General features: G+C 42.8%; 1 protein-coding gene across 1 annotated transcript in view; it reads left to right on the forward strand.

The window, feature by feature from the left end:
- Positions 1-738: 738 nt before the first annotated feature.
- Positions 739-16,993, forward strand: part of IDS (iduronate 2-sulfatase) — an 87,918-nt gene continuing 71,663 nt past the window's right edge. The window contains exons 1-3 of the mRNA XM_069212414.1: positions 739-1,000; positions 9,181-9,317; positions 11,027-11,204. Of these exons, the coding sequence (XP_069068515.1) occupies positions 877-1,000; positions 9,181-9,317; positions 11,027-11,204 (439 nt within the window). The 5' untranslated portion in view covers positions 739-876. The remainder of the gene's footprint in view (positions 1,001-9,180; positions 9,318-11,026; positions 11,205-16,993) is intronic.

A 16,993-nucleotide genomic window follows, 5' to 3' on the forward strand; every position in this document is an offset into this window, starting at 1 on the left:
GAGCGCAGCGACCAAGTACAGAAAACATGCGAGGCTCGCTGGGTTTGTGGGCTACTTTTTCTCTGTTTATAGGTATTATTACGTGTGAACTGTAGCAGCGCGCGCTGTTTTTTTCTTTTAATGGAAGAAAAATCTGGTTGGGAGTTTACAACTGCGAACAGCTGTAACTCCGACAAATGCAAGACCCTAGAGCATTTTAAATGCTTGTTTTTCTTATTAGTGCATACACTATGGCCTTGTGGTCAAGTAATCACTATAATCATTTAGAGTTATTAATTTCAGCCTCTCCAGTTCTCAGTGGTAGAAGTGGGCAGTATCTGAGGGGCACAACGTGACCATACTTTTATGATTTATGAAACACCATTCCCCTACTTTTGGTAAAAGACAATCAGACGTTAAAATGCAGAGCAAACTTCTAATCAAAAAGACTACCAAAATGTATTTAACTTACTTGATGGGGGTGGGGGTTGGAGGAGGACCATATCCAATTTTCCATACAAGAATTAAAATTCCTAGGATCACTTAATTTCTTTTTTAAATGCCTTCAGTTACGTGCATTTCGATTTACAGATTTTACTTCTCACCTCTTTGGCTGGTAGGCATTACTTCACACTACGAAGTTGTAACTAAATTTGCACGGAGAGGCTGCTGGCCAATCAGAAGCAGACAAACAGTGCCTAATGGGGTGCTGGACAGATTGGGCCAATGACTTACCGGTTCTCATTTTGACTTCCGGGACTAGTTCGTATAAAACATGGGCATTTAAATCAGGCACGTAGCTGTGTTTTTTGACGGATTGAGAACAGGATAAGCAGGGACTGTAGCAGCTTTTTTTACAGTTCTACTTTCTTTGCCTTTTGGCTGCAGTGATAAAGCATGGGCTGGGAACGGGAATCAGCCGTTACGCGGATTTATATGTTTGTCTGGTTTGTGTTTGGTGCTGTAGCTGCAAGAGCGGAGACCCAAGTGAACGGAAAGCAGCGACTGCTGAACAGCACAGGTGGTGTCATCGTCACTTTTTTGTATTGAATGTTCTTGCCTGACATGTTTATATGTATACTCGTAATGAGTTGTAGTTTTTCAGTTTTTTTTGTTTTTATGAAAGGTGCAGTTATTGACAGTAGGACAGATAAAGCCTTCAAAGCGTCTTATAGATTAAAGGGGGTGTTTGAAGGCGTTACCGGCGCAAGACGTGGTCCGAATATGCTGTGTATAATAGTCATACCTTTTTACAAAATGTTATTTTCTATATGTTCATTGTAATGTTCACCTTAATATAAAGATTTAAGTAGGGGTTGTCTCTGATGCGTGTCCTATCTTGAAAAAACTCTTTACTAACCTATCATTTACGGATTACGTTATGTGTGGTCGATGAATACTGTGTAAGTACATATACAATCCAACATATTCAAAACCTGCAGTGCTGCGAGGTCATAATACTAGCATAGCAGACCTAGGAAATTTCTACTGACCTAAACCAGCCCCTGCCTCAGTAAGCGTGTAGACATTGCTTAGATCCTGAATAAAAGTTGTATTTTAAATACCGGTTCACTGGCAACTAGCAGTTTGCACATGAATCGGAATTCTGAGTTGTGCACCAGTTACTTCACACTGCTCTTTTTTCCTGACATTTCACCAGAAAAAAATCCTAAATACATCTTTCCAGGTAAAATGCAAGACATGAGTGCAAATTATGCCGCAGTGGTTGCTTAAGGTATTCAAAATCTGTGCAGCACTATTGTAACTACTGTAATATGTATCTCACTGAATGCACATCTGTAAATAACAAGGTATATGGAAAGAGGACATAAATGCAAATCGTGCAGTAATCAGTGCATATAAAAGTGATTACTTTTGTTGTAAGATGGGGGCACTTGGAAGTTATTTAGGTCACAATTAAGTACCGCATGCCAGGATAGTGGTTATTACTGTGCGCACTAATGTTCACCCAAATTTTACCTAACTTGGAGCCATGAACTTAGTTTCCAAATTTCTTTGTGCGTCTAACATGATAATATCCGTACAGGTGTATAGCTTAAAATAGATTAGTCTCAGGTTGTGTTCACTAAGCCCTCCTAGTTTGCCTATTTTAACACATCCTATCCTTCAACAAATAGCCACCTCTGCTTTTACCTTTACAATACGATTATGTATTATAAACTGAGAAGAGGAATGTGTTTGGATAGTGCTATCTGTCCTGTCATTTTTTTGCTGCAGCCACTGGCCTTGTCTTCACTCCAACACTTTTTTGTAATATTATAGAGGAGTCGTTCCCAACCTTTTTGACTTCTGTGGACCCCCACTTTATGATTACTGGAATCCGGGGACCCCCTCACTGAGTCATTACTGGGAACCCGGCCTAAACAATGTGAATGATTTGAAACTCAAAATAATACACAAAAAATACAGAAACAAGCATTCCTCGAATATATACACAAGTGATAAGACATTTTATTTAATTTGCAAACCTATCAATAAAAAAAATATATAGGGAAGTTTGGTGTTTTTCTGAATTCAATTTTAACCACACATTGTCCATATTATTGTGTTTGATGCACCTGCACTGCTCCCACTAATCAATGAGGATACTCATATCTTTTTTTTTTTTAGCCTCTAATTTCAAATTCTTTAACATTTACAGTATGTTTTAAAATGTTCAGTTGTACATTTAGCCACGTTATTAATCTGTTAATATTAATTTTCTAAGCAGTCGTGGACCTGCTGAGGAGCTTTTGCAGACCCCTAGGGGTCCCTGGACTACCAGTTGGGAACCACTTATATTGAATAGCTAAATTCTTAATCGAGAGCATACATAAGTAATTACTTGCCTGATAAGTCAAATGGCCAGCTTAGTGTACCTATGTACGCCATGCTTGGGGGCACATTTAGAACCTGTGGACAGTCATTCCATCTGCCAGGATGGGAAAGCTCGTAGCCTCTGCCATTTAGGTGAAGGGACATCCACCCTATTCAGAAGGTCACTCCTGCCTGTCTAGGGTTCTTGGGATGTGAAGGGTGCCACCTGGCGGCTCGTCCTTCAGACTTGCAGAGCGGGAACCAGTTTTAAAGAACATCCTTGGCACAAGTCTGTGTTGAAAAAAATAAACTTGAAGTTGTTTTTTACAAAACAAATGTACTGATGTTATGTTCCTTCTCTTTTATTGCTTCCTCTATTTGGAATGCGCTCCATCTTGGCCTGTGCAAAATAGAGGAACATCCTATGTCTAGGAAGCGGTTTCATCTTCTATTTTATAGTTTTTTTTTTTTTTTTTCTTTTTTTTTTTTTTTTCTCTTCAATGCTGAGTTCAACCTTGGGGTGTTCATTGCACTTTTAGAAGTATAACGTAATGCATGTCTTGCATAGATTGGACCTGAATAGTCCATCTCATTACACCAACCACCCCAACGCTGCTGGAAGACTCCTACTTGCGCACAGAACCAGATCAGGATAGGCACTCTTACCTCTCTCCTAAAGCATTGGAACGAACTCTCACTCCATATCAGAGCCGCCTCTGTTCTTGAGCTCAACAAGAAACTCAACAACTTTTTTTTTTTTTTTTTTTTTTCTCATTAACCAACATATTGTAGGCAGGGATATGCACACATACCTGCTCAGCGTCAAGATACTTCAGGGGTGATAGGTTATGTGCATTTGTATAGCACACTATCTTGCATCTGCAGGTTTTAAATGTTTTTTGTGTTCCCTCAACTACTCAACATAGTGTCAGTGGCAATTTTAGAAGAAATCTAGCAGAAATTATGGCTTGTAGCCATTCACCTCTGGTGATACATTGCCACCAGAGGGATGAATTGGGTGTCAGGTACTTGACTTCTAGTTAGACTAAGAGGTGGCTCAGCTACATGGCGCTTGTACCTATAATTTCAGTCTAACGAGATAAAACGTGCATCTATGTTCTTGTAGTGGATTTAAGGATAGCCCCTCCCCATCATTTGAGGTGTTGCCTTTGCTTCCAATGGTTGACTTGTTTGTCACTTCCAAAATTAATCTAGTTGTATCCCTCATTCGATTACTTATAGGCTCATTAATAATTTGACCTCCCAGCCCCTCTGATAAGAATCTGGTGCAATATCCTTGTTGGATTTTATTTATTTTGTTTTCCTCTTCCCTGGCAGTGCCAAAAGCAGGTGCAAATTGGCACAAGACATTGCTAATAGTTAGGAGGCCTGTAGTAATGGTAAAGTTTATTGGCCAGATTGCATAAACTGTGCTTGTGCGGTTTCCTGAGATTTTTGGACAGTGGCGGAAGATTCTTTACTTGGTCGAATCCAGTGTAATTTTTGCACGTGCCAGGTGCAAGCTGCTGTCCTTGTGGCGATGTAAAGTTTTTGCAGCAGGATCATTTCACACCTTGCATGGCTGTCAATATAAGAAGTCTCTGACAATTTGGGTCAGTATTAACCTTTTAACACTTCTGACCCCTAGTAGCTAATCTTAAATATGGTTTCCAGGGTAACAATAAAAATCTGTTAATTCAGTGTCCAGACACACTTGTAGGTGCAAGTGCAATTTTCAAACACACATGTTAAGTAAACCAATTTCCAAGTTCAGTTATCTCTATAGATCCTGTTCAGCAAAATGTATTCTTAATTGGCGATCTGACATGCAATTTTCGTCACTGGCGTTTTCAACAGTCCATTGTTCTCATATAGCCTTAAAGTCTGCCAAAGCAGACTATTCCGGCGTTCAAAGCCTTCTCCAGTATTGTTGGCCTCGGCTGAAGGAGAGGGATAATAACTTTGGAGCAGAAATTTAGTGGCCAATAAATTCTGCTATGGCGGGTTTGAGCTTATTAAATCATTATCTTCCTTCAAAAGAGATCTGTCTCACGACCCAGGATTAAATACAAAATAAAATAAAAAATCTGCAGCTAAATATTTTAATCTCTCTTATTATAGAACTCCAGCCATTAATTTCAGTTGGTGCGGGGAACATGCAGCCCCATCACTGACAGAAAATAAACAGCAGGAATTGTGACATAAGGGAAGTTTGATGCTTCTGCAGTCTCCAGCTTTCTTTCCTCTCGCGCTGCCAGATTGGTTCACTTTGGTAAGGCACAGGTAGTGACACAAGCTGCAGAGACTCTCTTCTCCCCTCCTCCTCCTTCCAATGGTGTGTAATTGTGAGTCACTAGAGGAAGGAGTGTCAGCATCTGTTCTCTCTTGTCCTTAGCTGGCCTCCGTGGTCCCTCTGCACAACTCTCTATACTGGGGAGAAGCGGAGGGTGTGACAGGACATTGAAATGTTGAAAGCAGGGGGCTTATACATCTGTGTTTACAGGCCACACTCCCTTTATTCTCTTCAGTTCAGAGCTCTACTGTCGGGTGTTCTAATAGAAGACTACGCCGTCTGCCCAACGGCTCCTTTTTAAATCTGAAATGTTTTAGAAGTATCCCTGCCCTAACTATAACGCACAATACTATTGATAGTACTTTAGCACAGGTGAGCGGTACATTTTTAGTCTGGTAACCCAATTAAAACCTTTACCACATGCCCTTGCCCAATGATCCAACGTGTAGTTGGCCAAGTCGCAATAGGACCATCTAAACTGCATACCTTTACTGATGCTTTTGTCTCTGCACGTTTGTTTGCACTCCACACCACTCTTGCTAGTTTTGTCTACCCAGCCTCCTCCTGGCACATTCTGCATTGTGGTTAAGCTCACTGGCTGCCGCTAGCCTGTCATCTCAAGTGTGAGACTGTGCAGCTTCGTCCATTTGCCCGATTCCCTTCACCCTCGTCCCCATAGCTACATAATAATAGCAAAACCTCTGTGGTTTGCAGATTAAACCCCTTTGTCACTCTGTGCCTTCAACCCCCTTTGGCTGTGTGGCTCTCATAGCCGGTTGTACTGCAGTCTATTAATATACGAACCTTGCAGGACCATGTTTGTATCCTGCACAAGTGTTATAGCCGAATTTAAAAAAACAAATGCTCACATTTCTAGTGTTTGCTCTCGTTAATTGCATAACACTCTCCTGGTGATTTCTGTCCCCTTAATTATTTGCTCTTGAAAGCTGCTAAAAAGGTGGATGTGTCCTTCTGGCTTTTACTAACTGGAGTGCTTCACTGCCAGTTTTTGATAGTGTTCTTTAACGGAAAGAGGTAAGAAGTCGTGTATATACTGCATTAACACAGTTGACAAGTCACATCCAACCTTCCCTCGCCACAACCTCACCCCTGTCAAACTGCAAAAAGTGATCCGGTTGGACAGTGGCACTTTCTAGTACTGATCTTTCACTTTCGAAGTGTCCAACTCACTATCATAACAAAGGGAAGAAGTAAGATTACCCATCTCCTCTGTTCTGCTTATGGCCTCTATGAGAAAGGAGTCTGGAACCTTGGTCGTCACACATAGGGAACGCAGAATAAGATTTGTGCACCAGATAAAGCCGCCATAAACGCCTTGTCCATAGCGTTTTCACATTGAACCAGTAGTCTCCTACCAGGAAAGCATTTGTGAACCTTGATGGTGACCAAGATGTTCTGACAGGCGCACGGCTAGAAACGTAAACTACTCCACAATTTCCCTCCCTCCAACCCACACGCGGTAGGACTTGCCTGCTAACGGTAAGAGGCATGCACTACATAGGCCTTTTCTCTCTGCTTCAGGGTTGGACTGAGACAGGAAATAGGCCCATGCACCAAAATAAAAGTAGCCCCCATTCGCTAATTCGATGGCTAACGAATGACATTTGCGACTTTGGGCAGTTTTGGTCTTAGAAAAGACACGCATGAATGTGTTTGCTGAGGGCAATGCTCATGATAATATCTGGAAACCAACACTAATGCCTAGCCCACCAGACCATAAAATAGGCCCACAAAGGCCTAAACACAACCCAAACTCTGGCCTTTCAAACCAGTCCTTCTGGCACTTCCAGATTAGGAGCTAAGGTATGGTAGGCCAGTTTGGCTAGGGTAAGGTATGGTAGGTTAGGTCTAATAGATGAGGCAATAGTAGGTAAGTTATGATTAAGGTAAGCATGGTAGGTATTTATAATAGGGTAGGTATGGTATAATTGTATAGGTATAGTAGGACACATATTTGTTTCCTATAATTGTTTGCTTGGGTCAGTAAGCTCTCACATTGATACCGCAAGCATGTACTGCTATATGGACAAAGGCAGATTATTATCATTATTATTATTATTATTTTTTTTTCTGGCCCTTTAAGAAACGTTATGCATGTGCACGTCTTTATTTTGTGAACGAAAAAACGGTAAATACAAATGCCAACAAAGTAAAACAAATAAATGTTCTACGGCGATTTTCTTAGTACTGTTGTTGGGAAAAAATCTCATTATGGCAGCAAAGTAAGTATATCAAAGAACACTCACTGGGACTCTGTCAACCTATAGGTCATGCTGCATCTGCAGTTCAACAAAGGGTCTATTTGATGTACAGGTACCTATCCATCCTTAAAATGCCACATCCTTGACTCACATTCAAGACAATAGCAAACCATGAAATCCAGTGGCTGAAAAGGGCTGACCTAAATCCCACATTCTGTCTGTACTTGGTTATATATATTTGATATATTCTTGACAAGCTGCCTAGTGCAAGAACGAAAAAGGGCGACTTGTTGAGCTCCTGTTAGAGTAATAAGAATCCCCTGCCTGTTCTTGGCAAACCAATGGTTTGCATAAACTCAGTGTATGATGCTTAGGCAGATGTGCTCTGCAGTGTTGTGCGCATCGGGGAGTACAATTATATGCTTACGTCAGCAGTTGCAGTTCATTGGTGGTCAGCTTTTCTTTATCATTATTGCATTTTATTTCAGCTTAACGGTGTGTGGGTTTTTTATTTATTTTGTAATTCTCAATGCTGTGTAGAGTTTGAGTCCTTTTGACATTTCTATGAATGTCATTAATCCGTGAACCATTGACTATTACAAAATAGTGAGGGAATATCTTAAACACCACACCTTTTCCGTCTCTTGTATAACATGCAGACCCTGTACCAAGGTTGGGCTACTCAAGGGTCTGTTCAAAAGGGCTGTCCTATGCTTGACACGCAACAAGCGAGGGCTCTTAAATGTTTAAGTGATGTGTAGACTCTGAATCACATATTTAAGCGGTCTGCCCTGGATATGGAGCATTATGTATAATGTTTATCTACAGCCTCCAGTTGTTGGCTATCTCAGAAAGCCTTTCTCTGTATACTCCTAAACCCCTGTATGGAAAAATTGAGCTTGACTTAATCCCGCTTGATTCCTCTCCTTTCTTTCTTCGGCGAGATTCTCTCCTTACAGTCCATCCCCTGCAAACCTTTAATTTCCCAATATAGCCTCCTCTCAGTCTCATGCCTGTCTGCTTATATTCTTTTTAGACCTCATTTCATAGACCGCAACCTCTTCTCTTTAAAGCCCTATCCCTGTAACCTAACATTACCTAATTGCTACCAGCATTTCTATCTCGCCAGCCATTCACGTGAAACTAGTTCGCCCCCACTAACGATCGCACCTAACTGATAGATTATAATTTAAATATTATCACAAAGTAACTGCAATAAATGCATTTTCTTTCTGAAGAGCACATGACTATAACCACCATATTAACCCAGAACCTTGGGTTCTGGTGTAGCATGCTACTTGCTGTAAAGAGATTCAGCTCTTTGTAAGGGGTAGTTGGTGCTATATAAATGCAATGATTTTATCTGATGGTCTACCTGGACATCATATTGTTGGAAATATACCCCGTTATCCCTTCCAATTCTCAGTCACTGTCTGGGGCCAAAAGACTTGAGATCCTGTTGCAGAATCTTATCTTTTATCTAACTTATGTAAAATGACATTTAAGTGATGACAGCCCCATACTGCCAAAGAGTTTAGTATAGTGTAGTATATTTTAACTTGTACAAAAAAGGCAACACCACTACAGTATGCAACTCAAATGGATGGAGTGTGTGCTCATAGGCCACTAATCTATCATTAAAAGATGTATTTTAGCAATGCAGTTGCTACTTGAGTAGAAGGTCTTGATCTCTTACAAAAGTAACTGTTCTGGTGTGGGTTTTTTTTTGTTGTTTTTTTACTTGCACTGTTTTCAGATGTTCAGCTGCAGCAAAAACAACCTCCAGTATTAAAGGTAGAGAATAAAGATCCGTATCATTTTCTATTTGCCTTAATGTCCGACCTGACATTTAATATTTTCTCTCTACAGGTCCGCTTAATGTTCTGTTCATAGTAGTAGATGACTTGCGCACTTCTTTGGGTTGTTATGGAGATAAAGTTGTCAGAACTCCGAACATTGATCAACTTTCAGCCCAAAGCGTGGTCTTCCAAAATGCATATGCACAGGTAAGACTGTTTCAGTGGTGGTTATAGAACGTGTATTTGCGATTTACAGAGGTGCCCTGACCTCTTTCAGCATGTACAAAACATTTATTGCCCCTGGTATACGGTGTTCAGGCTTGAATCTGATTTGTAAGGGAAGTTTGACAACAGTGGACTCGATTACACCACACTGGGGATAGAGCAAGCCAGGTAAATGGTATCTCTAGAGTAATTGTGTGTGTGTGTGCTGATATTTGTAGAGCTTGCACATGGCTGAAAAGAGGTGAAGTGTATAACAAGGTACGTGGCTATGGGGAAGTTATGATTATAGTGGAGAGTTAAAAGTAGACTGCCAGGGATAGTGCTCTTTGAAGAGGTGTATCTTCAGCTTTTTTATTTCTTTCCAATCCTATGAGAGTTGGTGCTGATGAAATGGTGATGGAGATTCTGTTCCAGTTCCTGGGAGAACAGCTGGAAATTATTATTATTTTCTCCTCTCTCGCCCTTCTTTAAATGGCCTGTTTCCTATCTGGCAATATTTACGGTTCTGGTATGGTGTCCCCATTGCTTGACTAATTTATTCCCCAGATAAGCTGGGGTCTTGTTAAGGACTATATAAATGATGCATCTGGTCTTAAAGATGACTCGGGATGGGAAGGTTGAGGCAGTGTAGAAAGATCCAGTGGCTTTTATTCATGATCAAGTGTGTGATCAGTTAATTGGTGATCAGACTGATTACTGGAATGGTTTATCCGTAGGACTCCCATTATATATATTTTCTCATATGACACTGCTATGAATCTTGCTACCCACCTCTATTTATTTATCTTGCTAAAAACAAACTTCCTCACTCCACCGACATTAAACAGGTTGGCTGTCTGCCAAGAGCCAGGGCAGCATGAATTATCGACACGGGGTTTCAAGGCCATTCCTGAGCAGTTTACCCCATCCAACGGGTTTCTGCAATATTTACTACACAGTGTTTTTTCGGATATCATATATAGGATCACTATCTATGGGGTGCGGCTTACGCATTTAAAGAATAAAAAAAACAAAAAACAAATGCGACATGTATGTGTGGACTAGAGCAGGTGACCTTTGGCCAAGTATACCGGAAACCTCTTCAGTGTGAGGATTTGTAAAGCGCCTTCCTGCTGCCTCTTTCCGCCTGGTTTGTGTGGGAGAAGGATGAATGGCGCTAACACAAGTGGAGCCTAATCAAAGTATAGATTCTTTGTTTGGTAGTAATTCGTTTTTCATCCTTATTCTAGACGAAGGCATCGGCTTTTTTTTTTTTTTCTCTCCTATCACTATCGCTTAAGTGTTGGGGCGCAGAGAGATGGTAGGTAGACCCGGGCTGGAGGAGGTGGAGCCGGGGGTGGGAACTTGTGTGCCCAGATTGCCCTTTTGAAATGTTTTGCGGCGTGAAGTGCTGCGCAGGCTGGAAAACACGGGCGTTTGGAAAGGGATGCCAGTTCAGAAGTCCTTATAGTGGTCTGTTTGCGCTGTTAACTAGTGTACCCAGAAAACGTCTCCTTGCTTTCGATTAAACGTTTTGGTAGCTTGTTGTTGCACTAAACCATTGGAAGCAATGCTTTTTGTAATCGTCAGTTTTCAAAACTACAGTAACTACTAATAAATTAGGTTTACATTGTTTTCCAGATATTTTGATTTTACTTTCTCTCACCTACTTGTGCTAACTTTTTTTTTTTTTTGTTTCCCCTTTGTTTTAGCAAGCGGTATGTGCTCCAAGCAGAGTGTCCTTTTTAACTGGGCGCAGACCCAGCACAACCAAGCTTTTTGACTTCAACTCGTACTGGCGTGTGCACGCCGGAAATTACTCTACAATACCACAGTATTTCAAAGAGAATGGTTATGTGACGATGTCTGTTGGCAAAGTCTTTCATCCAGGTATGGTGGTGAATTCTAAAAACTGCAGACAAATTAATTGAAATATGCACTACTATCCTGAAAGACGGACCCTTAGTAATAGCATTTAAATTACTCAGGCGGCGTCTGGAGTCACAGTGAGCAGGTCTGCTTCTCCTTCCCCTCAGGGCTCACGACATCATAGAGTATTGGGTTAACTATCCGACTTCGCTTTCAAAAAAACTATGCAGTTCATTTAGACTGATGTACGCCATTTCCGCTTCTTTAAGCCACAGCCAATACTGAAGAATTTATCACAGCCGTTCAATCTGAATTTAAAGTAGACAGTTTGTGGTAAATGGCGGAAACCCAAAATCAGCCCTTCACTTCTTGCTTAATCACACGCACAAGTTTTTGAAGAGCATGTGGCTAGTGATTAATCGGAACAATCAGTGCCTTTTTCTGATAAAAACCACGAAGTAATATGTTAAAATGTCCTCGTAAATGTGCTTGCGAGAACAAAGCATGCCAAACGTGTGTGTATGTATGTGTATGTACACACACACACATAGTGGTGCATTTTTCACCGGATTTTTTTTTTTTGTGCTGATGAATTACTTTGAGCAATGTTTACTATTTATTTATATATATATATATATATATATATATTTTTTTTTTTTACCTGCGAAAGCTTTGTTCATTAGGTCTGGCTTGAGAGCGCTGGTGCTGGAACCTTATGTGATCAAGAGAAACAACTTTAAGAAGCCCTACTGAGCAAAGGGCTTTGTCTACGCTTGCATGATAATTCTCTTGATTAGAGTATTTGAGTGTATGTGCACTTGCTGTGTAAAATATCTGTTGCACTCTTTTGGAAAATCACTCCGGGTCCCTTTTCTAACATGGCCATTGCTTTCAAACATAATGACAAAGGAGCTCGCTTCATCTTGCAAGCAACATCTTATTTGGGCTCATATTTGTTAAAGCTCCTGGTCAAGGAAAAGTCTTTCTCCATGCCTTAATTGCACTGCGGAAAGATGTTCTGGGGCCGAATGCGGTTAATGGATTACAGTAAAGGCAATAGCCTGCCCAGTGTCCTTTATCACTCTCTGCCCACCCACTGAACCTTGGGCCTGAACGAGGGTCAGGGTCAGGACCTACTGCTGTAATGGAGGGGACCATGTTGCCGACACCTTCAGTGGTATTACTCCAACATCTCCTCCCCTCTCCCGAGGGAGGGAGGGGGGGGGGGGGAAGCCTCGGAACTGTTGTCTGCTGCTGAGCCTTGAGCCATACCCTGCTGAGTAAGTGATATGGTATCTCAGTAAGGGACCTCCTCATAGAGTGACATCTGGCATAATAAATGGTTCCCTATCCTTATTGCAGTGAGAACCGGTCCCCCGGACTTGAGTATAGCTTGAGGCCCTGCCTATGTGGACCTGCCATGCAAAGGCCATAGCCCTGTTCTGAGTTGTTGGCAGTACTGCCTGGAGACCCTCAGTTGGCCCTATACTGTGCGTGACCTGGTACTGGACTAGGGTCGCTCATTGTGCCAAGAGCGGAGTGCCCTCATCCTGGAGACCCTCTGCTGCAGCTGCTTCTCTTTCCCCCACCTAAAGAAACTCACCCTGGCGTAAGGGGCCCTCCCAGGCCCAGACCAAGATGAAGCCCCTTATCTGGTTCCCTATTCACCAGGAGAAGTCTGCCGTTTGACAGAAGAGCTTGTACGTGAAGTGAGTGGTATACCTCAGGTTGAGAGAGTGTGTGTGTGTACGCGCATGGGTGCCGGAGGTATCTATAGAATCTGAGTGCAGGATGTGCCTGCCAGTGGTGAGTGCTAGATATGCAGACCGTGCATGCCGGGCAGGTACCTGCCCGTGATCAGTGTAGAGGGGCATGAAGGAATGAGTCCAGGGGGTCCATTTGTGAGAGCACAAGGTATTGGCATGTGCAGAAGGATGTAAGGAAGTTCAGGAGGTTGTAAGTGTAGTGAGTCATAAGTGTGTGCAGTTAGTTTCTGTGTGAGGAGCGCATGGATGACTGTAGAGGGTGAATGCATGGTGTCTTGTATGTGTAGGGGATATATGTGAAGTAAAGTGAATGCTTGGAGGGGGGGTATTTGTAGTGTGTGTGAGTGCCTAGGATACTGATGAGAGGTGCATACTGTGGGTGCCAGTTTGGAAAGAGTGTCTGTAGGTGGCTGAATGCAGGGTAGTTCCTTTATACGGATAGTGCAGGTGGTGAATGCTGGAGTGCGTCTAGATATGAGTGCCGAGTTGCCTGTGTTACCTCAGGGGGCTGAGAGCAGGTGTTGCTTGCAGTGAGTGCAGGGTGTGCCTTTTGAATGCGAGCAAAGTGTATGTCATTAGTGGGTTATTGCATGGGGTGCCTTTGTGAATGGTTTTATGCGGTGTCTGTGTGAGAGTGCCGACATGCCTATAGGTTAAAGATGTGCACCCAGGAGGTGGGTGCAGCAAGTCTCTGTAAGGAGTGAATGAGAGGGTGCCTGTTTAAGTGTCCCACCCGGAAACGCCTGGGTGGTAGCTCAGGGGGTGCCTATGTAAATGCAGAGGGTGGGATGTGAGTGCAAGTAGATTGGTGTGCCTGTTTGTGTGCAGAGTAAGTCTGGTGCCTCTTTGTGTAAGAGATGCCTATATGGTGGTGAGTTTAAGGGATGCTTAGATGGTGAGTGCAAAGTGGGTCTGCATGTGTAGGGGATGCTTGTCAGTGCAAGCAGGTGAGAGCGAAGGAGACTGCGGACTGCAGTGTACCTGTAGGTGGCTTCTGTAAGGGCGAGAGCAGAGGGTGCCTCTAGGAAGTGAGTTTAGAGCCTGGCTGTAGGGAGCATAGAGTGCCTGTAGGAGAAAGGGGTGTATGTATGATTGCATGGTGCTATTATGTTTGTGCATGGGCTGCCTAATTACAGAATGAGGCTTGCGTGCAGATGGTTCCTGGTGAGTGCATTTTGTACCTGTAGGAGTTGAGTGGGATGTCTGTGTGTAAAAAGAATGCTGTTGAAGTGAGTTTTCACCAGAGTGGAGGTGTTGAGCAGCAAGCAGGTCTATGGGGATCAAGCGCATGTGCGTAAGTGTAGAGCTTCAGTTCATGGCAAGTCATAAGCATGTGTGGGGGGCTTGCCATTGTGGGTGGATGCTTATTATACCTGTGTGAAGTGAGTGCATGAGTGCAGAGAGACCAGTAGTGGAGCGAGTGCAAGGATGCCTGTAGGCAGTGAGTGCAGGGTCCACACATAGTGGTGTCTGAAAGGGGGTGAAAGTGAAAGGGGGTTTCAAGGGAGTGAGGGCAGGCGGTGCCTTTCTCTGCGTTTGTGTTAAGGGTTTGCCTGTTTGAGTGCACGAGTATGGAGAAAGCAGGGTGTCTGTGTGCAGTGGGAGTCTAGGGCCTGTGTGCGCAGGGGGTAAGTGCTGGGGGCGGGAGGGGTTCTCCATGTGTGGATACTGGGTGGGTGCTCTTGCAGAAAGTACCTTTAAGGAGATGAGTGCGGTGGCATCTGTAAGTGATGCTTGTGCGGTTTAGGTACAGGTGTTTAGTGCAGGAGATACCTATAGAGTTGAAAATACAGGGATGCTAGTGTCTGTAAGGACTAAGTGCGTGGTTTGTATTTGTGAGTAAAGTGGACATGGTGTGCTTATGTTTATGTGCACTGGGTACGTGTGCGAGTACAGGGATGTCTGTCAGTTCGTAGGAAGTGCCTGTAGGGGCTCAGTTCAGAAGGTGCTTGTTGGTATACATTACTGGGTTGCCTGTGTATGTGCGCCGGGGTATCGCTTGTTTAAGGTGGTGATAACGTCTAGATTTTCTAAAGACTCAGGGCTGTTTTCTAGACACCCTGGGCTAAGGACTCAGTCATTGTGCCAACTGGAATCAGAAAACCAGTTGTACTGCACCCATTCCTCAATCTTTTGAGCGCGATGTGTTTCAGGTGGCAGTCCCATGGTGCATTATAAGGATAATTGCGAACTCCCAGATCCCAAATTTCCCTCCTAACCCCCCCCCCCCCCCCCCCCCCCCCCCCCCAATCCTTGTTTAGTGCACACGATATAAAATAGTTCTCACAAGGAAGACCAATAATATTGCAGCAACGATTACCTAAAGTGTGACTAAGAGGAACCACTCCTACGTGATAGTTACTATAATTATAAGCAGAACTACTCTTGTTCCTTTAACTGCTAAACTAATTGTAGTACAGCAGAAATAAAACCGTCTTCTAGTTTCCGAGATGGTGCATGCTCGCATCCCTTTGAACAATAGAACTGCATGTTCAGTGATACAGCAAGGTCTGCTATTCTCATGTCACGAGACCAGCTATAGCAAGTGAATGAGCAAATGTTCAGTGCCTCCTGTCCCGGTCTTCGATTGGGACTGGAGATCTGATTCTGGATGGCCTTTTCATTGTTACCTGATGTGAAGATTCCCTCTACCCTTCACTCTGTGCTCTACCTTCACAACCTCTCATTGTTTTTAGAAGCTCTTAACATAAGCAATTAACAGAAACAGCCTGTTGCCTTTTCACCTATTTTCACTCTGCAAGACTTGTGTTCTTGTGCATAACGACAATAAACAAGACACGTTCTAGAAACCTGTTCGAAATGAATAAAAAGCTAATATAAAATGTAGCAGTCTGCTTCTAGATTGAGCAGGGTGTGAAGCACATTAAAGCCAGAGCTATTGACATTCACAGTACTTGTTTTGGTATAGAGTAGTAATCTCCGTAGGATGTGTTGTATGGTTCTTTGCAGAGGAAACGCTTCAATTGGTTATTTATGTAGTGTGAGGTTGTTCCATTAGCGTGCGGGTTGAAACCATGTGAATCCTCACATCCGAGGCATTGACAAACGATGCCCATCTTAGCTACAGCCATGGCATGGATGGGATGCTGCCGCTACAGACTATGTAAAGTTTCCAATCGGCTTCTTCCTGTGACAGTACTGATCTCCGCAGGACATACAAGCAGCGCAAGAACTGCTATTTTCCAGTGGCCAACATAGCGGATCATTTGTGAGCCAGTAGGAAGATGCCCTACTTGTCTGCAGACCATCTGCTGTCGTGGATTGAGGTGTAAGCCCCTTAACACCAGAGCAACATGTGAGTGACCGTGAAACGCAACTGATTGCTGTCTACTGACCAAAACATCACTTGCTTCAGCACGTTTAAGCATATAAAGCGTATGAGCGGCTCAAATCTTATTTTATGGTGGCAAAGTAAGTAGGAAAGAGTCTATTATTGACCAATGCTTTGCTGTACTCGACGGACCTCTTCAGCAGCGGATCTTGGGTATAGTAATAACGTTGGACTGCATTGTCTCCTAGATAGTTTTATGATTTTACATCATCTTAAACTTCTGGCTTGTTACTCCCGTATCAATGTTTATATCTAAAACATCTTGAGTTCTGTTCTCTGAAGCTGTAAGTAATAGGAAACCAAGTGTGCAGAAGGAAGCACTAAAGTGGCCTGGGATTCCGTAATGACCGAACCGCAAAGTGCCTAAACATTGCTGAGCACTGAACAGTCAGTGATTTAACAAAAAAAAAAACGCAAGTACAGAGCTCTAGTCCAGACGTGATGACCTTTTTGTATTGAACTTAAATGGATGCATCCGATAGGACAGAACAATTTTGATTCTTAAATTCTGTTAACCCGTGGCTTAGGGAATGAAGTATGGAATCTGCAAAATAGAATAACCAATCTGGAAGTTCACAGTAGGCAATACAGTATTGAAATTTATGGACATCCAGAAGTGATTTACCTACGTTACTGTGGTTAACCCTTTTCTCCTTGATATCCAGAGGGCACATAAAATAAGGGCCAGACTA

This window comes from Pleurodeles waltl, chromosome 2_1, assembly GCF_031143425.1.
Source record: "Pleurodeles waltl isolate 20211129_DDA chromosome 2_1, aPleWal1.hap1.20221129, whole genome shotgun sequence".
Classification (NCBI taxonomy): domain Eukaryota; kingdom Metazoa; phylum Chordata; class Amphibia; order Caudata; family Salamandridae; genus Pleurodeles; species Pleurodeles waltl.